At 33.2% G+C, this 24,889-nt stretch overlaps 1 protein-coding gene across 8 annotated transcripts in view; it reads right to left on the bottom strand.

Annotated features, from left to right (window-relative positions):
* The window catches only part of LOC148599533 (uncharacterized), a 71,090-nt gene extending 48,332 nt beyond the window's left edge, over nucleotides 1-22,758 (bottom strand). For 2 of the 8 annotated variants that reach the window (XM_088558711.1, XM_088558715.1), the window contains exon 1: nucleotides 22,514-22,755. In XM_088558711.1, the coding sequence (XP_088414837.1) occupies nucleotides 22,514-22,636 (123 nt within the window). In that variant the 5' untranslated portion in view covers nucleotides 22,637-22,755. Of the gene's footprint in view, nucleotides 1-9,032; nucleotides 9,519-16,677; nucleotides 16,814-22,513 lie in introns of those variants that run through there. The other 6 variants (XM_088558707.1, XM_088558714.1, XM_088558713.1 and 3 more) reach the window with 6 other exon arrangements.
* Nucleotides 22,759-24,889: the final 2,131 nt, after the last annotated feature.

The following is a 24,889-nucleotide window of genomic DNA, read 5'->3' as shown; positions in this document are numbered from 1 at the left end:
TATACCAAGTACATGATTTAACTCCTAAACATATAAACATGAAATGTATTCATTCATATCTGTAATGCTATATTTATATTTATTTATATATAAATTCCCAACGATGTTAGAAATGTCGTCGAATTTGTCAATTTTTTTATATAATATAGCCTAGCTGGCCGAGTGGTCTAAGGCGCTGGACTTTGTGTAGGCGGTGTTGCCATAGATGTCACAGCGGAACGAGTTCGAAACCCGCGGAGGAAACGACCAAAAATTTGCATCGCAAATTTGAGTTCTAACATCGTTGGGAATTTTTCAGACCTTTCTATACTTTTACATATCTTCCCTGTATCAATTTTATCCGATGGAGCAGTGTAGCGAATAGAGTCGTCACATTCTAAGACGTTTGTATAATATTGATTTGTTGTGACATGCATCATTAATTTGATCCTCTATCCTACATAATAACATCTAAATGAACTGTCCCGTACTACCATACATCGTGTACTCAGTTACAGCCCTAGATTAATCCTACGAGAAGGAATGACCCGGCAAGCGAAAGCTATATTTTTATATAGCCTATCTGGCCGAGTGGTCTAGGGCGCTGGACTTCGTGCAGGCGGTGTTGCCATAGACGTCACAGCGGTACGAGTTCGAGTCATGCGGAGGGAACGACCACAAATTTGCATCGCAAATTTGACAGTTCTAACATCGTTGGGAATTTTTCCAGACATATATATATATATATATATGTGTGTGTGTATATTATAATAATAACACAATTGATTCACCCAACCGTTAAGGATAATATCTGATCTTTATTTATAAATAATAATTTAAATAATTCTTTGCAAGATACAGAATGTGCAAGGGATTGCTCCCTATATACTTCATTCATTTTTTCTATAACACTAGTACACTGGGATTTGATTTTTACGGATCCATTTTTTTTAAATTCAGCATAGATTAAGTTGTGTGTGTGTGTGTATGTGTTTGTAAGACATAAATATGGTACAGATTATCTACTGATGCGTGGCATATGTATTGATGTCATTTTTCCATCCGGGTTTCCCAATAATCATTACAATGTAATTTTCTCTTTACAGATTTAGTTCATGTTAGTATTATATAGTAGGAAAGGAATTACATGTTTTGTTTAATGTAACTATGGAAACTTCCGCAGTGCCAATGTCCATTGACTGAAATTTTTACTCTACCAAATTTTGAAAAACAGCCTGTGCGACAAGCAAAACATATATATGTGAAATTTAGAAAAAGAGTTTTAATTTTTTTTTAAATTTCAATTCCGTAAGGGACGGACCACCTGAATTCCCCTTGTACCCACTTAGGGGATATGGTACTCAACAGTTAATTTAAGCATATAAATAACGTATACATGTTACGGTCGAAATCGGAATTTTCCCATTCCGGAATGGGACACGTCATGAATTGTTATAACGCGAGATTCCACGTTATTCCGTTTCAGGCCGTCCGATTCCGGAATGGGACGATCTAGTTTATTAGATAAATAACGGTATTTCAAGTTCCTAGGCGGTATTTATTTGAATCTAACAGACGTAGCAAAAGGTCTCAGTCTTGTATTCTTTGCCTCATAGACTTCTATAGTATACCTTAAATTTTCATGATTTTTTAAAAAATAGACAAGGAGTTTCAGCTTTTGACCATGTTTTTCAATTAAGGAAATGTCAAAAATAATTTTTAGGTTCATTTTAGAAAAAAGGCACAAACTTTGGTACACCAGGACTGGTCAAACTAAAAATAGTCCTTTTCTACTTTCACTTTTATTTTGAGCTCATATAATAGACATTATTTTAATAGGCATTATTTTTCATTAAAATACTGTTTTTTCCTCAAAAACAAGTTTTTTTGTGTCATAGCTTGATATTTACCCTGTACTTCTGATAAAAAATGATAGTCATTTGCCAAGAAACAAAAACAGGTAAAGGCAAAAAGGAAGTGCACTATATTTTCAGCCTCCATGTTTTGCCATACACCCGCTCAGGAATATGTAATACAAGACTGATACCTAATACTAAAACTTTTAGATATCTTTAAATGTTGTTGCTTTTCTATAACTTGGTTCAGTTTCCAACTTAAACACAAAATATCTCTGTCCTCCTGCTTTCCTGTGAATTTTTGTTCCAATTTTCATATAGGTACCCTTTAACAGTATTAAGTCAAATATCTCAAATTTTGCAAAAAAGACAAGTTTTGATAAAAAAAAAATTAGTTACCTTTTTAAACATTAAAGGTAGTCTGTATTGATAAGACAAATGCCTTAATTATTCTATGAATATTCTATGAATACCAAATTGTTTCAAAATCTCAATTTTTTTGGCCCATATTCACAAAAGTCCAGTTCGCCCCCCCTTTTTTTAGCATTAACACAAGGGAGCCTCTTAATAATCTAAAATCTGCTTACTGAAACAACAAATTGCACAAAATTGAATTTCTTGTTTACACAAAGGCATAATAGGGTCAAAATGTTGAATAATTATCATTATTTTAATGAAAAAGACATCTTAGTTCACAAAAATGCAATCACAATTGGTACCCTGGGCATGTACAAATGTACTCAGTAATTACAAAAGGAGAAATATCTCACAGAAACAGAATTATGTTTTGCAAGAACAGTAAATAACATACACAGAAAACATCAAAGTTTCTACTTACTTCACACTTTATAGAAGAAAATTCATTTTTATATGTCATTACCGCCATTTTTTTTAGAAGTCGCATTAATATTTGAGTGGAAGTACCATTAGAAATGGTCATTTATGAAATAAAAAATGTTTTATCATCCAGTTTTCACTTTTAATTAATCAAATGACTGTAGTACAGCACTTCTTGAGCAGTTAAAGTAGAATAAAATTGAAAATGCAAAAAAACATTTCAGGTTTTAAATGTCATGTGTAACAAGTGCAAGAGTAATCAAGGGAACCAAGGTTATAGCGGTAATCAAACGAATGTAATCCAGGGACAAAGACCAGACATGGAAAACAGACATTCACAACAAGGAACAGAAAGTAACTAAAATCATGCATACAAAGTAACAAAAGTAAATGAGCAACTCGGACTCCACTAAAAACTGGGAGCATGGACCAGGTGCACCGGTAGGGTAAGCGTCGTCTGCTTTTCTAGAAACACCCGCCGAGTTGCTCATAAAAAGTCAAGTCCGGGGTAGACAAACGAGGAAAGGAAAACTATGACCCGTTGAATACATCAGTTTTCATAGTGCAATTCAACCATTTTCAAGTCACATCTTTACTCCAAGTATTAAAAATGTAAACATATCAAAACTGTTTATATTTCAGCAATTTAAGTCACCCTATTTATTTTTTATATAGTTGTGTTGAGAAAACTTTTGATAATAACAAGTGCAATCCATTGGTCATCTTTTAATCCATAAAAACATTGTTAATTTCCAAATTTAGTAAAAATATACCATGAAAAATGAACATGAGGCCTTGAATCCCTTTATTCCATTTAAGGTTGCTCCAGTTAGTATAAAATATGATATATTGTTGCTTCTAGGATAATTGAAACTTACTAACTAAAAATCTCACTTTCCACTGAAGCTGTGGTTATCAGGTCTCAGTATTGTATTCTTTGCCTCACAGGCTTCTATAGTATACCTTAAATTTTCATGATTAAAAAAAAGACGAGGAGTTTCAACTTTTGACCATGTTTTTCAATTAAGAAAATTATAAAAATAATTTTTAGGTCCATTTTAGAAAAAAATCACACAAACTTTGGTACACCAGGACTGGTCAAACTTAAAGGAGACCTTTTCTACTTTCACTTTTATTTTGAGTTCATAAAGTAAACACATTTTCTGAAGCAGTATTTTTCATTAAAATACTGTTTTTCTCCAAAAACTAGTTTTTTTTGTGTCATAGCTTGATATTTACCCTGTACTTCTGATGAAAAATGATAGTCATATGTGTACACCGCTCAGGAATATGTAATACAAGACTGATACCAAAATGGACACCGAAGTAGAGTTCAAGAAATTTTGAAAATTTTGTCAACAACTTACCAAGCGAATTGAACAAATTACTTAGTGGTCCAATCACTGTTGACGAAATAGTTAAAAAAAATATTAGAAATCTAAAAAATGGCAAAGCCTGTGGAGTTGATGATATTCTTAATGAATATCTTAAAAACACTGTTCTGGAGCTAATACCTGTAAGATTTTTCATTTAGTACTCGATAGGTATTGTACCAGAACTTTGGTCACAAGAACTTATTGTATCTATTTATACACCAAATTCATGCTTAGGGAAAACCTTCTCATCCATTTTGAATGAAAGACTTACTAAGTCTTCTGATGAGATTGAGCTCTTATCTGAATCACAGACTGGCTTTCGAAAGGGTTATTCTACTGTTGACAACATTTTTGTGTTACACTCCCTTTTAGCTATATATTTTTCAAAAGGTACAACTATTTTGCACATTTGCTGACTTCAAAAAAGCATTTGACACAGTTTGGAGAGATGGTCTGTGGCTAAAAGTTCAAAAATCCAATGTTACAGGGAAAATATTTTCAGTTATTTTCAATATGGATCAGAATATTAAGGCTTGTATTAGGCATCAAGGTAAACTCTCAGCATTTGTAACTGTGGAGTTGGTGTAAGACAAGGAGAAAACTTGTCGCATTTTTTGTTCTCAATTTTATTGCATGATTTAGAAATCTTTTTGCAAGACAATGAAGTACAAAATCTATATTTGATAGAAAGTTCATGCTTAGAAATGTTTGATGTATATGTCAAAATATTTGTGATGCTTTATGCAGATGATAAAATTATAATGTCAGAAACAAAAGAAGCTATGCAATAAGCATTGGATGTGTTTGCTAATTACTGTAAAGAATGGAAGTTACAAGTTAATACTGAAAAGACCAAAGTTATTGTCTTCAGTAAAATAAAGTGTAAACAACATTTTCAATTCCAAATATATAACAAAAATATAGAAATAGAAGAGTCGCATACATATCTAGGCACGGTTTTCAGTTACAACGGCAGTTTCACTATTGCAAGAAAGCGTCTAATAGATCAAGCCCAAAAAGCTCTATTTGCTCTCTATAGGAAACTAAGAAACATTCCACTGCCATTAGATTTACAGTTGAAGTTATTTGATACTTTTGATATCACCGATACTTTTATATTCCTCTGAGGTCTGGGGTATTGAAAATAAGCAAAACAATGAAAAGATGCATCTTAAATTTTCTAAAAATATCCTTTAGCTGAGAAGCAGCACTCTAAATTTTATGGTTTATGGAGAGTTGGGTAGAATTCCACTTGAAATATTTGTTAAAGTAAGAATGGTTAGCTTTTGGACAAGAACTATGCAAGAAGAACAAAAACTGTCAAATATAATGCTTCGGCTTATGTTAAAATAGCTTGAAAATAATCCAACCAAATTTAGGTGGATTAGCTATCATGTTAAATCTATCTTGGATGATACTGGTCTTAGTTACTTATGGAACGAACACGTTAAAGTAAATATTAACTGGCTTAAGGTCGCAGTCAAACAGACATTATGTGATCAATTCTACCAGTCTTAGTTTTTTACAAATGGACAACATATCTCGTGGTGAATTCTGCATTTTAGATTAAAATTAAGATGTCCTAACTTAAAACTATCAAATAGAAACTGGAAGGTGGTCTGGAGTCTCGCGGAGTCAAAGAATATGTAATATTTGTAAAAAAGGGGTGGGAGATGAATTTCACATATTCTTCCAGTGAAATAATCAAACGGTTAAGTATGTAAGATCTCGTTACATCCCAGAATACTACTCAAAGCAACCGAATATGAGAAAATTTGGTGGGTTATTGTTAATCTGTAATGTACAATTATACAAAAGAGTGTGTGCTTTTTTATGAACAATTGCTAATATCATATGAAAATGAATGTGTTAAAACATAAATGTGAATCTGTATGTATTCACATATTTAATGATACTGACTGTTTTATGTATTTTGTCGGTGTATTTGTCTTATTTACATGTATGTACATGTTTGTATTTGTTTTTCGTTGTCCACTTGTACACCTACTGTGTCTGAGGCTATCAATAAAATCCGAGAGAGAATCGGACTGTTTCACTCATTATTGCGTATAAGGAAATCTAAGAAATGCCTCTCATTGTTTAATATCAAATTCATTTGTTTATTTATCACTCATAAATTAGCCTCTATCCCGCTGATACTTCTTTTAAGCATAGTCCGTTTTTATCATGAGCTAAATCGGGAACTAAATACAAAAGCAAGTACCGAGATAAGGAGGAAAAATATATCAAGTTATACTCAATCTGTTCCAGACTTCCCAATAAAAACTGAAATTTTCTACTACAAGATTGCTTGCATTTTATTGATAATTGCTGGCGTTGAACCTAATCCTGGGCCCTCGTCTACACCCAGTTGTAGCACAGAACCATTAAATACAAGCTCCGCCAGCTTAAACCTAAGTTATTTGCAAATCCTGAATAATTCCGTATTTTTTTTCACTTGAACGTGCAAAGCATAAAACCAAAACTTGAGCAAATATCAATTGAATATAACAACTTCAACAGCCTCTCATGTACGGAAAGCTGATTAAAACAGACTGTATCTGATAATGAAATATCGATAACAGGATACCAACTATTCCGCAAAGATAGACTAGTTCGTTTGGATGGGGGTGTTCATGTGTATGTAAGATCTAATATCGACTGTATCTGGCGTCCCGACCTTTGCGTTGGTCAATTAGAATGCTTATGGTTAGAATTAAGACTTAAAAAGAAAATCGTGTTATACGGTACATTTTATGTTCCACCAGATAGTAACGATAATATATAGGAAGAAGTCTCCGAGTCTTTAAAATTAGCCCTGAATACTGCAAAGACATTACTGGGACTCCCTATTTGTAAATGAACAAATAGATTCGTCTACTTCAAATATCACGGATAAAAATATTTCTGTCTGTGACGAGGTTATACAAAACCGTATCATTAGTATAAACAAGAAAAACCGCTGTCATAACAAGGCAAAAAAGCATGATAGTCCGGATAATTGAAAAAAATTCAGAAAAATAAGAAAAAAGTGTAATCTAGCCGTTAAAAATGCGAAATCTGACTATTATAGCAACATATCGAACAAAATAATAACGGAGACACGGACAAGGGTAAAAGTGTATACCTATCCTTCTGAAAGGGGGTTTAAAATTACTTTCCTTATTTTAATATTATACAATCTTTTTTTTATAATTTGAAAAGTGAACAGAGCAAATTATGAAGGCCTTCATTGACTCAGTACTTCTGTACTTTGATTACACTATTGTTTTCGGTGTTTTTACCGTTCACATACTTATAGAACTTATTCATTTATGTTGATTCTCAAATGTATTTGCTTCTAACCTTCCTTTATTTCAGTGGAAGAGAAATCGCATTTTACATTCTTTCCTCCTACCTAGAGTTATCAGTCCCAAGTATTTTTTACATGCTTTATTTGGTCCTTTAATTTGGTAACAAAACATTATTTTTTATTCCATTTACGTCCTCTGATTAAATTCGCACAATTTTATTAAAAGCAAAGCACGCTTACGCTGCAATTGCATCTAGTCCATGCTCCTAATGTTGAGGATTCACGCGATTTGCTCATCTTTGTACCTTTTATTTTGATTAGTATAAGCTTTTTGTGTGTGTGTTTGTTTTCCATGTATAGTCTTTATACCTGGATTTATGAATTTCCTTCTAATCTTAAAATTGAATTTATTACATCATATTCAGTACAAATGTCTTACATCTATAGAACATATTTAAACAAATATTAATGTTTTTATTTAAAACACATCTTCAATTTAAAAATACAATGTAAATATTTTAGTGCAGTTTGATCCCTATAACGAGGTCGAACTTTCCATAAGTTTAGAAAAGTATTAATACCCAATTAAAAATATATACAAATACAGCTAAATATGAATAATTAAAAACTTTTGTAGGAATAAAATTGAAAGAGAACTTTATTATCAAACCTTGCCAGATGTATTTCATAGTGATTGTAACAATGAATTACACCCTAAGAAAAAGGGAAAAATAATCTTTAGGACTTTTCATGGTTCTTTATTCTTGTTCAGTTCAATCAACCTAGGAACAAATAATTACTCATTTCCTCTAATTCTGATGAAAATGGTGGAACTAATAGAAAATATAAATTATCTGTAATACAATATTGCCAAAATATTTAAATATATCAAACATTACTAAGTGTTTTGCATATCATTGGCATCATGATGTGTTATACAGTCAATTAGGAATAAAATGTTCCATCATGCTAAACATGTAGCCGAAAAAAAAAGAACAGAAATGTGACTACAATTCTTTTTCAGCTCCCCTGTCCAATGTAAATTATAAATGCTGAACTTTTTTTGTTTTTCGGTTATATACATAAAAATTAAATTATTAAAGAAATAAATTCAAATAGAAATATTTCTATAGCAACAAAATTAAACAATATAAAATAAAATATATGGTAATAATGTAGTGTATAGTTAAAAAGTAATTAAGGGAATCAAAATTCTATCGGAAATCAAAAGAATGTAATCAAGGGACAAAGACCAGACATGGAAAAAAGAAAAACACAAAAAGAACATAAAGTAGCTAAAATAATACATACAAAGTAACATAAGTAAATGAATGAATATATAACAGGTGATATACCCGTTTATTGTTTAAGGTTCAGTAAAATTATTGAGTGTAAAAAGAAAAATCACTTAAATGCACCGTTTTTTAGGGATTTATGGATAAATAAGGTGTTGTTCTATAGCATTTTTTTTAGTTAAACATGAAAAAAGGTGGTAAGAGCTAATTTAGCAAGTTCCCTTTACAAATCTCGAAATATGCACTGAAATATCTATAAACGAGATCGTCCCATTCCGGAATCGGACGACCTGAATCAGAATAACGTTGAATCTCGCTTTATTCCGATTCAGGGCGCGTCCCATTCCGGAATGGGCCATATTCCGATTTCAGCAGTAACATACATGTAAAGACCTACCTCAAAACAAGTTTTGAACAATATTGTAGAATGTAATAAACTGAAAGTAGATTTAAAACCATCAATGCGTGCAATCGCTTTTTGGAAAACCGGATCGTCCTCGTTTTATTTCTTCTTTTGGTTTAAAAATCCTGGTTTATTTACGAGAAATTGTTTAAGAACAGCAGTCTAACCCACTCGTGCAATCGCTTTCTGGAAAATCGGATTGTCCTCGAATTATTTTTTCTTTCGGTTTAAAAATCCTGGTTTATTTACGAGAAATTGTTTAAGAACAGCAGTCTAACCCACTCGTGCAATCGCTTTCTGGAAAATCGGATTGTCCTCGAATTATTTTTTCTTTCGGTTTAAAAATCCTGGTTTATTTACGAGAAATTATTTAAGAACAGCAGTCTAACCCACTCGTGCAATCGCTTTCTGGAAAATCGGATTGTCCTCGAATTATTTTTTCTTTCGGTTTAAAAATCCCGGTTATCTACGAGAAATTAAGAGTTATGGAACATCAGCCTAATCCTTTTATCTATCTAGGTCATCAGGGGCGTGTCCAGGATATTTGAAAGGGGGGGCGTAGAATAAAATATTTCGCCGAGCGAAGCGAGGCGAAAAAATTTTTGGACCTTTTTTGGCTTAAAAACATAAAATAATAGAGAATTGCACTAATGTAACGGTTCCTGACTTGGAGCATGTATATTTTATAGTTAAAGTGTCAGGGTGTGACATTTTTTATGCCGAGTTTTCTCCATTAATTGTCTATGGTATATTAAAATGATTGGATGGATCTTAACAGCAGTAGACCAATAACGAGAAATTCCAAACTCAAGGGTATAAGGAGTAACTTAACATTTCAATACCTAGGCCACGATAGTTTTTTTTTTTTTTTTTTTTTTTAAAGGGGGGGCGTACGCCCATTACGCCCTTACCTGGACCCGCCCCTGGTCATAACAATCTTAATTTGATCAAGTGTTTTCTATGGCAAGCCAAAGTGGACAAAAATCAATATTTTGTAATATTAGAAAATGAATTTTTACTATTACAAAATCATTTTTTTTAATATTAGAAAAGATTTTTCAATATTAGAAATTCATTTTGTAATATTAAGAATTCATTTTCTAATATTACAAATTCCTGATTCAGTAATATTATAAAATATCACACATTTTGTAATATTACAAATTGAATTTGTAATATAAGAAAAATCAGTCACATTTTTTTAATATTACAAAATGTTTTTCTAATATTAAAAAATCGTCATTGAATACGACAAATGCATTTTCTAATATTAGAAAATCAATTTCTAATATTCAAAAATAGTTTTTTTAATATTAGAAATTCAATTGAATTTTCAATATTAAAAAATGATTTTTTAATATTGAAAAAAGTGATTTGTGATAAAAGAAATCTAATTTGTAATATTAGAAAATGAATTTGTAGTATTAAATAATCATTTTTCAATATTAGAAAATGCTCATTTTTGTCCACCTTGGTTTGCCATAGTTTTCAGTAAATTTCAGTCCGAAAATCTAACAAGTAGTGAGTACATATAAATTTTGAAGCAAATTATCGCTATCTTCGATTGCTAGAAAAACTTATTGAACTTTTATTTAATTATTTGATATTTATTTTTCTAAATTATAAATGTCCTCGCTCAAAATATACTTCGTTGTTCCTGGAACGATAAGCATTAACTCTAATTCCTACACGGAAAAGGTCCATAAAATCTAAAGCTATTCGTTTGACATCAATTTAAAAAAAAAAACCAAAAAACAAAAAACAAAAAAAAGCATTTATATGTTTTGCACAGTGACCTCAACTTTTCTTTACATAATTTCATTAAACAGACCTTAAAATCTCATTTGGGAAGTTTTACGAAATCCTTGTTATTTCTTCGGTGTTTTTAATAGATAAATCCTACTAAGGCAAAGCTTATGAGAAATCTAGAGGAATCCTTTTCCAGCCAAGATTTTAAATGCTTATATCTCAAAAACGAGCACACTGACCCATCTTTTTCCCTCTTATATTGTCAAAGAGTAAAAAAAATTAAAAGAATTCATAACTATTTGAAATCTTTGTTATTCTTTACTACAGGAGCAAACAACCCTAATGATACAATTGTATTCTATAACACATCCACGAAATCGTGGTATAACGGCTGTAGGATAAACTTTTGTAAAAGTTTTTATGACTGGAGAATTGAGGTGAGGTGTCAACAAGAAGTGATGTCCATGTAAGTAAACGTTTTGAATTTTTACCCTACCGATGCACCTGGTCCATTCTCCCAGTTTTTAGTGGAGTCCGAGTTGCTCATTAGCTTTTGTTACTTTGTATGGATGCTTTTAGTTACTTCGTGTTCTGTGTTGTGTATGTCCGTTTTCCATGTCCGGTCTTTGTCCCTGGACTGCATTCTTTTGGTTGCCGCTATGACCTTGGTTCCCTTGGCTATAGACCCTTTTGTGGTTAGTTAATGAGCATGCTCAGTATACACTTCCGCGAGGTAGGGCTTGGGTAGAACAAAAGAATTTTCCTCGCGGAAGTGTGTTTTGAGCATGCTCTGCTCATGCTCATCGAGTAGTCCACAGTTAGCACAAAAGGGTCTATTCTTTATTCAGCAGACCTAGGTTTTTTTCTGAACCTCACCATTTAAAAAGTGGAGGGCTATGGAAGGTAGCCTTGTTCTTAAGTGAAAAAGTGAGATTAGAAATAGTGGAAAATCTGCGGAAATTGGTTGTTGGTCGATGAAGGCGACAGCCCTATAGTCGAAAATTGGGACTGTATTTAAATGAAGCAATATTTACAAGGTGAAGCTTAAGTGGCATCATGCAGAAGTGCTCGTAGATCGAAATTAAAGTTTACAATAGATTTCATTCTGTTCAATTATTCTCACTGACGGTATCTATAAAAGAAATGTTAATTCGAAAAAGTCTGTATTGTTTGCAATTGGCTATCATAAAAAATGACAACATCGTTGTCGGACATTATTTGCAACGTTAAGATAAGAGTAATAACTCTGTGCTAAAGATTTTTGAAGAAAACAAAATAAAAAGCTTTGTCCCAAAATTTAGGAGTAAAAAAGGCAGACACACAGTAGTTTCACAGACACGGCCAGGGCTTGAGAAACACTCGCTGCTTTTATGGCCTTGATCTTGTCAATTTCAGTCACCCGACATATTCTGACTTGGTTTTTACTTTTAAATTTGTAACATGCAAGGCAAGTATTATTTATTTCTAAATGTACGACTTCCCTGGAGTGTAAAAAATCGTATGTACCAGTTTGTGGGACCCGTAGAAATTGTACGTTACCAATTCATGTATCAATTTTGACATATCAGGTGGTATGGAAGCCATTTTGAAGGTTATTTTATAACTTTATGGACTATTTTTGTTATTGTTTGTACAGACAATACAGTAGACGGACGCCATCATAAATCCTTAAATGTCTTGTTGAAAGTCATTTGTTCAAAGATAGATATGCATAACTGTTAACGGAACCAAAAATTCATACATAATTTACACAATGTACCGATTCCAGGAGTCCAAAGAAATCGCTTTTTTTTCGCTTCCAGGGACCCAATTCGTGTTTGATATCGGTTCCGGTAGCTCATGTATCCAAAAACTTGTATGTTATCAAGTAAGGAATTTAGGGCGTTGTTTGTAAATATACCAAAATAATTCCGTGACACCTGTATATATAGCACACAAAGGCATGATGATTAATTTATCGCGGAAGGAAGAGAAGCGACACACAAAAAGATGTCTCCTCATTTGAATGAAAAGATTACTGACATGTCAAGTCACTTATAACGATGTCGAAAAATAGAAAATCCGCCTTGAAATACAAATCAAGAACACATGAGCCTTTCTTTATTAGGAACCTACTATTTACGCGTGAATAATAAAATATTAACAATAAAATTACTCAACTGGTAAAAGCAGTAGTCAAAAAGAATAGTCTAAAAGAAATGTCCGTATAACAAATGGCAATAATAAGTAAGAATTTATTTAAAACTTTCCTGGTTTGAAAAAAAAATGGGACCGATTCTGTTTCTCGAGGAGAAGTATAGTACCCATGTCTGCACTGTTGTAATACATACTCATAATACACAGCACTTAAAAATAATCTTATGTCAGGCAGAAAATTTCATTTTATCGGACCTGGGACTGACAATATAGATAATGTTTCGCGCGTCCTGTAAGATCATGATGTCGAAAGACGCATTTGTTCTAACAACAACTTGGATGGATTTATTTCTCGTATACACAGCAAGGAATAAACCTGATCTATAATTCCTTTTGTTCATTCAAAATTTAAACATCGTCCTTACATCCGTAATCAATTTCATAACTCATGGAAATAACTACAAACGACGGTTGGTTGTTGGGGTTTAACGTCCGAGCAGCAATATTTCAGCTATATTCAGACAATGAACATGAAATGGATGATAAAATGAACATGAAATGAAAAAAAGAAAGGATGGGTCACAAGGATAATAGGGTCGACAAATTTTGATTGCCACTGGAAAAAGGGGGATGGTTAAGGTCGGGCAATTTAGCCTCCTGTGGCGGAGCGCAAAGGTTCCTACTCCTATCGGATACCACAGCAGGGTTCTTTAACGTGCGAGGAACGTGGCATCTTTCCCAACACGGTGCAAAACTATGGTTTGCGGTCAGGTTTTCCGTCTTATAGCCTGACAACCCCAGCATGTAACACGCCAGGGGTACCCCATTCCACCACCTGGGGCACACATCCCAGTTGCTCTGTGGGCAGAGCGCCTAGCCCCCGGCTAGGTTTCTGAGCACTATTTAGTCGCCTTATACGACAAGCTTAGCGCTGCTGCAGGCCTATTCTTTTAACACCCGGACCTGCACGGGGCACAAACGACGGTAGACGTGAAAATAATCCTCCAGTAAAACCATCCTTTCGTGACGGTGTCAAAGTAAGATTGAAGTCCCGCATTAAATGTAAATCTGCACTTGAATGTTATCACAACGACCGTCCCCATGTCAACTGATTGAAATAACAATAACAACTTGACAATACGTAGAAATTTAAAGATGAGTCTATGTCACAAAAAATAGATTGTTCTTCTTTCGGTTTCAAGGTCTATTGAAGAAAGCACGACGTAATTGAACTAATATTAAAATTCACATCTATTACGTTTCAGACGAACTTGAATTATAAATAGTTAATAAAAGATAGTAATTAATAGATCATATATATATAAATAGGAGTTTAGTTATATAATCTGAAATAACAAAATTAACGTCGACACATCAAAAGCCAGCATACCTCGACTGAACTCAAACATTTGTAGCACCCGTAACACCAATAATGTAAAATAATCCGCTATATATATATCAAATAAATGCGATTTACATAGAAAGAGGGGGTGTTATTTTCATTTAAGATATGCGGCCCACTATATCCATGTATTAATCACAATGGATGCTCATTCCCAGTACCTAGACCCTGAGCCACACGTCCGTACCTACCAACAAAGCTTCAGTGATCCCATGTTCATAACCAATATCTAGGCCCGTGCCACACGTCCGTACCTACCAACAAAGCCTCAGTGACCCCATTTTCATCACCAATACATAGGCCTATGCGACACCTCCGTACCGACCAACAAAGACTCAGTGATCCAATGTTTAGTACCAATACCTAGGCCCGTGCCACACGTCCCTATCTACCAAAATAACCCAAGTGATCCCACGTTTATTACCAATACATAGGCCCGTGCCACACCTCCGTACCTACCAACAAAGACTCATTGATCCCACGTTTATTACCAATACCTAGACCCTTTGCCACATATGCGTAAGTACCAACATAACCCCAGTGGCCCTATGTTTATTCCCAATACAAATGTACCTAGACCCTTTGCCACACGACCTTACCTACTAACATAACCCAAATTATCCCAGGTCCATTCACAAAACAAATGTACTTAGACCTTTTGCCACATGTCCGTATCTACCAGCATAACTCCAATGATCCCAGGTCCATTCCCAATACAAATGTACCTAGGCCCTTTCCCACATTTGAGCACGTACCAACATAACCCCAGTGGCCCCATGTTTATTCTCTATACAAATGTACCTAGGCCCTTTGCCTCTTGTGCGTGCGTATCAATATACTATGTTTATTCCCAATACAAATGTACCTAGCCCATTTGTCACAGGTCCGTGTTTACTAATATAACCCAAGTGATGCCATGTTCATTTCCAATGCCTAAATGTAGTCCCTGTGCCACCTACCAACATAACCTCAGTGATCCATGCTACTTTCTATGTTGTATAGACAGATTCAAAATCAATATACATGGAAAGGACTACGAAAAATCTTAGGCTTAGACAGGCTTCTCAACGAAGGTACGCGTATGGGTTAGTCAGGAACAAATTCAGAGATTTCGAAAAAGGGGTATAACCACCTGACATCCCTATCGGTATCTGCCAATGGTTAAGACATGTATCACTATACATAATTAGTCCATGAGCTGGGAGGGTCCAGCGTGCGATCCCCACATACCCCTCAACTTATGACGATTTTTAAGTACATTTATGCCGCCAATTACCAAATAAAATTGTTTCCAAAGAATATTATCCGATTCTTATTCGGTTTTATGTATTGTTTACCTCCTAAGAGCACAGAAAACCATATGTTAAGTTTTGTTTACTATAACATTTTAAACAAAATGAAAAAAAATATATATGTAGGCTTTCCAGTCATGTATCATATTTTGCATGATTCTTATCTGGAGTGCTACTTATTACTTGGGGTCATCTGAAAGCTAAGATACTTTGTAAATGTTCTGCATCATACAAAAGCTTGATTGAACAACGATATTTAGAAACAAAAATGACAATAACGATGACACAGAAGAAAATCTGGAATTCTGAAAATTCTCCTTTTCACGATTTTATTGAGTTGTAACCCCAGCTGGAAATCGAAGCACCTGATTTGATTAGATATGTTGTATACATTTTTATCTTAATTAATGCCTAAATATGAGTTTAAAAGTGTCGGTATACTGTGAATTTTGCTTGATACTTAGACCACTTTTCTAGGACTTGGAGAATTTCTTTTTATTTGGAATTTTTTTTATGAAAATTAGTTTGTCGTGATTTATTAAAAAGAAAATTGAATTATCTATCGAATAGTACCAAATTTGAGACGTTTTGATTAGCAACAACTTGTAGAGTCTAATTTATGCAACTTGTTATGAGGAAATCGAAAATCCCATTTTTTTATTCATTTTTTGATAAACTCTGATTTTGAAAATGGCTATAGGTCACCAAAAGAACCCCTGGCGTCAATTTTACAAAAAGTCGTAAGTGTGATATTGATCGTGATATATGACATCACAATGCTATTTTAGATTGCGAAGTCATTACTTACGATCAATTTTACACTTGCGACTTTTTGTGAAATCGACGCCAGGCGTCGAGACCTGGTATGTTATCTCAGCCCACGTACTGCACACAAAACTACATGTATGTACTGATAACTTGCATTTAGCGTATATCTTCCCTAGGATTTAAGAAATGTTTTTGTCGATAAAGTGAAAACCATAGCAAAATGTTAAAAATGAAGAATTCATATGATTTTGAAATCAACCTTAAACAGGAAGAAATTAAAATTCTCACCTACCTGTAAGAACAAGTCGTCCTACATTGACCATGTAATCAATAGCACGCTATTTAAAAACTTAAGCTATCCGGAAATTTAAATCTGCATATTAACACCAGGTGTCTTCCTCGAATGCCAACAATATTTTATGTTACCTATTCCTAGAATGCCAACAAAAAAATTTCAATAGATGTTTATATTATAACAACAGGTGTTTTTGTAACAATTAAAATGATTTTATAAGTATTTAACTGTTGAGATTAATTAGTGAAGTTGGTAACATTTTATACCTTTTTATATGGAAAACAACCGATTTTTAAAAATGTGTAAGAATATAATAAAATTGAATTATTAAGAAGTAGTAAAAATACCAAAAAAAATTAATATAATTTAAACTTTTATTCTAAGAAATGTATAAACTATACACAAAAATATTAAAGAAATTCAGAAATTTAACATCAATATACATGATTTCAAACTCTGAACTTTATATTGATGATTTATTTCATTCTTTATTATTCTAAAGTTTAAACTAATTAATATGAATATATTTTTTTCTACTTTTCATGTCTCATGTGATTTTAAATTATAGTAATAAGAGTATAGTCCTTAAACCATTTACTACAAAAACGGATCTTCTACATTGTGTTGCAATTACAAATATTTTATTTTACTGAACAAAAACCTCATACTTAGTAACTATTCTAGTACTAGTATTCATACATAAAGTAGAATGATAGGTTGAAATATTTTCAAGTTATTGGACTATACAAAAATAATTCTTAAGTCTTATATTGTGCTATACATATACATGTATGATTTTGTGAAGAAACCGCAAAAAGAAAAAAAGAAAAAAAAATAACAACTGGAATAAATATGAACTGAAATAAGTCACCTGCAATTTACTTATCTGTTAATTAATATGAATGTTTTGATAAGCATGCACCTTTGTTGTGATAAGCGCTGACACCTATTCCTTGAACGCCAACAAAATTTTACAGGTCAATTGTCGGTAGATCAAAGGATGTTGGCATTCGAGGAATAAACCTAACACGGTTTTAACACCAGTGTACGAAAATTAGGGTAACGTACATGTATTCAAAATATTACCTATGGTCATTTCCAATATTAAAACCAAATTTTCTGAAAGTAGTTGTAGAGATAATTTCTACTTTCATTTTCTGCTTTCACTATTATATTTACATGTCATAAATCATACGATTTTCAGAAAATTTTTTACTAAAAGTGAAGTTTAGTAGACATGTCTCAACATTTTGACTGATTCTAACTTAATTCCCTCTGCACAGTACTAATTTTCATCATAATATTTGTTTGGGAAGATTCATAGGATAACTAATATAACCACAAGTGCTTTTAACGTATGTTGGTCGTATTTTGGTATTCACAACAACAATTAATTATCCTATTTATTATATAAATTTTATCCATAATTCATTGCTATTTTCAACATTAAATTTTGTGATCGGCGTATTGATATGCGCGTTTTGGCGGGAGAAAGTCCGAGTTTAACACAGATAACATTCTAAAGACTAAATACTTAGACAGGTGCAATTGCAACTTCTGGCCCAATCTCGAGATCAACCTCGATAATTCCGAGCAGCGCCGGGATTGACCGAGGATGTACCGATTGAGCCAGGTATTCGATTCACCTAGATCCGAAATAGATATAAAAAAAACATCTTCAGGTATGTCATTGTTTTAAGGGATTTTTTTTCATTCTGTAATTTTATGTGGAAGTGATTTGGTCCAATGTTGCCCACATTTTGCTCGATATTCACAAAAAGAATTTAAATGCACAACAAATACGAGGATTCACGGACCTGGGGGTCCTTCACTTCAAGAGCAAAAAGGTGATGTCTCCCAACCGTATGATAATTATGCTATAGCTCCTTTTTTATTTTTTCTGTCAAAAAATAAAGTTAAAAGAAACTTATTTACTTAATTACACATTAAAAAGAAGTAATTAAAAATGCCCACCCTCCTCAACCTCCCCTCCATTGGTTTACATGCAAACGAAACTGACCAGAGAACCATAACATTATCTTGGAATGGCCTAATATTATGACAGCAGTAGATAAATAGTTTTCGGAAAATTTGAAATGTTAAAGTTTAGTTTGATTATTTAACAAGATAAAATAATGGCCTCGATATCACATTTTCATTGGTCATGTGACATATACATATTGGGTAGTTGTTTACGCGGTCAAATCTGACGTACGGAACCACCTCTAGGGCTGTCTATAGCCCTAACGAAAATTCCGAGATGTTTAATATATTGTGACTAAGGAAGCGACAAATTGTGATAGGTTGCAATGATTTTTCGTTAATTTCCAAGTCAGAAAGACACTTTTTTTCAACAACATCAGGGCTAGGTTATTTATCTCCATTCCATTTTATGAATTAGTAAGCAAAGGTAAAAATGGATTTATTTTCTAGTACGGGGCGCCGAGTGGGACTTGATCTTTTTGTAATAAAAATCAATTGGATGTACACAAAATTGGATTCCGTACAAAACTATGTCATACAGACCTGTTTTATGATCACTTCAATTTTGTAATGATGAAATTCATTTGTTGAGACAAATTTCAATTCTGTTTCCCAGAGTCAATTCTGTGTCACAAATTTTAATTCTGTCACAAAATTCCCATCTGTGAGACAAAATTAAATTTTGTGTCACAAAAGTCTATTTTGTATGCAAATTAGTTAACAGAATCCTTTAGATATGCAAATGAATTCAAATTGTGCAGTATCGTGTACACGTGTATTACAAACTTAAAGAATTCACTGCAATACAGTGGATAAAGTGCAAATGTGCACCGTTATAATAAAGCACTTAAGTGAAAGAAATATCAGATATCGCAATCGTATGACCCACTGTGTCACTTAATCTTGAATCTAAAGATGGATTATTTGAGCATATGTAAACAAAAGGGAAACAAAAGTTAGACACGCACTATGTAGGTTGTTCTTCTCGCCCGACCTGTACCACTCAACCGAATTTCTTGTGTCATATATCAATAGAATTGGAATGAAATAAGGAATCTATCTCTTTCCGGCAAAAAATCTTGAAGAATAGTGGAACAAAGTCATCTTTCGCCGACTTTGACAAATTTCACCACAAAACACATTTCTAACGTGATTTTCTTGGTCAATCTGACACTTCATTTCTTTTTCCAGCAAAGTTTGGGACAAATACATTAATACAAATTATTTTGTCAAATTTTAACAAATTTGCTTGCGATTAAAAAGGTCAGGCAAAAGCATCTTTTATTTGAGTTAAAAGATGTCAGGAAATGTTCACGTGATTCACTAGGAGAATTCCCAATAAATCGAAAGTAGAACAATCGCGTATTTAAAAAAAAACTGTTTTATCATACAAATCTCATAGAAAACGTATAATAGCAATTTTAGTCATTTCAAAACAGTTTTACTGTAGAATGCAAGTTAAAAGAATTTTTTTTATTTCACTTAAAACGGCCTCAACCGCCCTGCTCGAAGTAATCGCAAACCTGTGGTTATTATATCCAATTAGAAACCATCTAACAAAATCGTGATGAGAGAATTCATTTGCATATTCAAAGAGTTCTGTAAACTATTTGCATACAAATTTGACTTTTCTGACAAAATTCATTTTTGTGACACAAAATAGGCTTTTGTCTCACTAAATTGAATTTTGTGCCACAGAATTGACTTTAGTGGCACAAAATTGAAAATTTGTAGTATGTTATAAATTTTGTTCATCAAAATTCATTTTTGTTGTATGTACAAAATTGAATTGTGAGTACAAAACCCATTCAGCGCCCCGTATCTAAAGTCTTTTTTTTCACACAAGGCGAGAATTTTTAATTAGAGACCCCTCTAATCAAGAATTGGATTTTGTAAATCTCGTAGAAGCAATGATGAGCTAAACTATTTTGATGTTTCTTCTGAATGTAAGGCAAGTACACTTAAATCCCCAGCACACGTCTGACTTTTTAAATAAGTTTTAAATAGTTTTAAAGGTCTTTGGTTTCTGAACTGTTCAGCATTTCCCATGATGTTAGCCGCGTACGGAAATAATCATGATAGTGACAACGGTGGTTAAATAGGTGTTTCAGATAATTGCCCAGATGCAGGATTGGCGAACTAACAACATTTATCACATTTATTATCCATGTTACAATTTACTTGTGAACTGTAGTGCCTTTCGAGGTTTCTCAAATATGACTATACATGTGTGCTAAATGCATTTATGAATGATTAGGTCATGACCTACATATTAACTGGACAAATCTTAAAAATGATTTATTGCTACATAGTTTTTCCAACCTAAAAACGGGAATTAGAAACAAGAGCAAATAACTCACATATACTGCATTGTCGATGCGTAATAGTCTATGTGCCATATACACCATAGCTGACCCCTCCCCATTTTCGGAATTTTCGAGACTACATCTCATAAGATCTTTTTTCACTTGAGGAAAGTGTGGACACTATATTAGTTTTTGACACACTGAACATAGGGACTTACAGTTCATTATGCAATAAATCATTTGGACACAATATTTTGAAATTCAATTAAGTACATAGGTCTGCGTCAGTGTGTGTTTATGGATCATTTTGTACCCCATTACCTCAAGACCGTAAAGGACAGAGTTAATTTGGTAATCATACTTCTTATATCTCTTGATTCCTGGCTGGGATTTTCATATGAAATGCAATGAAAAAAAATTTTTAAAATCGCACCAAAAATAAAAAAGTCAATTTAGCTCCTGATAATTCGAAGAACATAAATATATCTGAAATTAATCTGATTGAGAAATGCAGGCAATGATTTTCTTAAGGAATCTAATAAAAAATATTTCAAGATCAGACAAGAAATAATTATGTCATCGTCAAGAAATTAGAACAAAAATCAATGTTTTTAGCCCCTTTTAGGTCCCTTATTCTCACTTGCCTCAAGTCATTACTAGTTTTTATCCTTAAAAATCCCTATCTACCCTTTGCTGCATGGCACCTTGTAATGCACTTTCGTCTATAGTCAAGTTATTGTGTGAGCATAGAGAAAATACAAGTTTCGTATCCCTTTTTTGACCCTTACATCTTAAAAGTTCGAGTCTTCACCCCTAAAATCAATCCAAGTTTGTCCATTGTGGTGTAGACAATTATGGAAATATTTATAGACACTGCTATGCTTTTATTGGAGTAATATTGTTAAATTTCATGAAATGCTTGTTTTAGGCCCCTGTTTTGCCCTAATATTAAAACGGTTAATTAGGGCCATAAACCTCCAAAAATTCAACCAATTAAAACTCCTAGTGTTGCACGAAAACCAAGTGTCTTCGGAGGACAACGACGACGACAGCGCCATACCAATACACGACCGCAAAATCGTTTGTGATAGTGCAAAAACAGGCCGAATACGAGAATCTTAAATTACATTGGGGTAAATTTGTCGATTGTATGGGTCGTTACGGTCACCTTAAGATGGCGGTGGAAAATTCGGTTTAAATTCGTTTTCTTGTTTTCAAAATACATGATTAAAAATATTCCAAGGTTAAAAATATCGACCAGATGACCGAATCTGACAATATAGAATGACCGTAACTGAACAGGAGACTGATAAATAGGATGACCGTAACCGGTTTTGGAAGTATGTTTCTTTGATCCATACACACCATTCGTCTATCTTTTGTCAAATACCACGTGCTTGCATGAGAAGCAGTGTCCTTTGATATTACTCGGCTGGGGATCGAACCACTCTATCCCAAGACCACCGAGGCGACCACAATGGAAAGAAAGGCGAATAAGTTAATGAGAAATAGATATCTATGGAGAAGGTGTGTTATTTTCTTACCCTCTTCTGTAATAAAATCCCTCTTTGAAGATTTTTCTTTTCTGAAAGAAACTTCTTATAGACACAATACCAGTTAATGAGAACTGTAAGGATAACAAATATTACAAGAAGCTCCCACATCATATAAAAATCATGAAAAATTTCCTTGAGATTATAACAAACCGCTAATGTTGGTCATTATAGGATTCACAGTAAATTCGAAAGTGGCTGGACAATTTTCAGAAAACTGTAATGTTAAACACTTGTATAAATATTTGCAAACAAAACTGATCGCTATCTGTCTTATGTGAGAACCTTGACCCTCGATATCTATACATTTGAATGAGAAGACCTCATTTTGTGTGTAGCTTCTCTTCCTTCACGATAAATTAATCATTATGCCTTTTGTATGCTATAGGTACCATGCAGAGTCGCATTTGTCATCATCGTTTATGATTATTCCGTTTGGGTAATTCTAGGAGAAAAACGAAAATTAAGGCTAAAAACCACTAATTCCACTTCCCATAGGCTTCTATGCTAATTTCACAATATTCAATGGCTTCTCTGGACTCTACCTTAACTTTAACCTGCAGAGGACTATATATCAGCATGATTCTACATGTCAGCTCACAATCCCCAGAATGGCATGTGGGTTAGCAGACTTGCAGTGCAGTACTGGTCACCGGAAGTGAAGGGTCTATAAATAGCATGGGAAACCCCAGTGTTTTCACAAGATAGGGGTATATTTAAAAATCATTATGGAGATTAGGCTTCACATCACAAGAAGCAAAATGCACCTATAAAATGTACAGAAATGTTTTTCCTTTCAGAAACTGTTTAAATTTTTTAAATAAGATGAGAACTTTTTTCACAGCACTATGAGGAACAGGGGTAATTTCTGCGTAGGACTATTTTTGCGTACGTTCCAAATGCTCATTGGTTGAATTGGTGGTCTGTAACCTAAAGGCGTCCGGATATTTTTTCCGTCATAAGACGGACTTTAAAGTCATTGACAACTTCTGTTCCGTTAATCTGCACCTGTTTTATCAGTGTACACATGTTTTTTGTGCATTTACAAATAACCTCAAATTCCTGTTTTGATAACGTAAATTTCTTTTGATACATGAGATACAGAAACCTATATAAAAAATTCTTTTGTCCCTAGTAGCGATAAATATACGATTTTTTGGACCCCTGGAAACGGTGAATTGTGGAACGTATGAACTGTTGGTTCCTTTAACAGTTCTGCACACCTGTCTTTGAAAAAAAAATGACTTTTAACAAATCATTCATGGTTTGATGATGGTTCCCGTCTACTATATTGTCTGTACAAGAAATAAGCAAAATACCCCTTAAAGTTACAGAAATAATCGTAAAAATTGTTACCATACCACCTGAATTGATACAGGAATTGGTAGCATACTATTTCTACGGGTACCAAGAATTGCTTTATACTTTTTTCTGCACACCAAGAAGTCATACAATTAAAAATAAAATGATGTTTGCCTTGCATGTTACAATTTTTAAAGTAAAAACTAAGTCCGAATAACAAATAAGGGTAATAACAAAATTACCGAACAACAATCCGATTCAGTTTAATTAAATTAAGTCCTTAACAAATCTGGAAGAATAGATTTTACACCAATGGAGCTGCCGGTACCGCATTAGTCCCGACTTGGCACAGGCACTACAAACGATATGGAGGGTCAAAGCTAGATTTTACAGTGTGCTAAGTCAGAAAAATACAAAAATTACAATAATCGTTTTCTTCTCAATTTTTGGAGCATGCACAGATATTGAACTCATGGATTTATGATGATCGTGTTCGTAGCATACAATTTCTACAGGACCCTGGAACCGGTAGTGGTACATAAGATATTTTTTACAATTCAGGAAGCAGTACATTTACAGAAATTAATACTTGCCTTGCATGTTACAAATTTTCAAAGTAAAACCTTGTCAGAAAAAATACATATTTATGAGTCAAAGATAGAAAGACAGAACATGTATATACAGAAGTTTCATTTTCCAAATATCAAAATATACTGATTTCTTAAATATAGAGGGTTACACTAAAGGGTTACTTGATATATGAATAAGAAAGTTATACAAACTTACTGAGAGCCAATCAATCATAAATCTTAAAATGATAAAATATAAAAATGTAAAGGTTTAGGTTAGCAGCCACCCTGTGTACTGAGCAAAGTCTGCAAGAAGAACTGACAGAATGATTATGTTTCCATAGTTACATCAAAGATAAACTAGTTTACTCTTGACAGGACAAGACCCCAATGAAAAAAAAAAAAACATTAAATACCAGTCCATATAAAATTCAGACCCTGTCCTTATTAAAGTGATTCATGTTATTTATTACTTAATGATGAAGAAAAACCCACT

Source organism: Perna viridis, chromosome 13 (assembly GCF_037379345.1).
Source record: "Perna viridis isolate PV_CMFRI_1.1 ecotype Kerala chromosome 13, ASM3737934v1, whole genome shotgun sequence".
In the NCBI taxonomy this organism is placed as follows: domain Eukaryota; kingdom Metazoa; phylum Mollusca; class Bivalvia; order Mytilida; family Mytilidae; genus Perna; species Perna viridis.
Note: the sequence above shows the minus strand (reverse complement) of the source record. Positions and strands in the feature narration are given on the sequence as shown.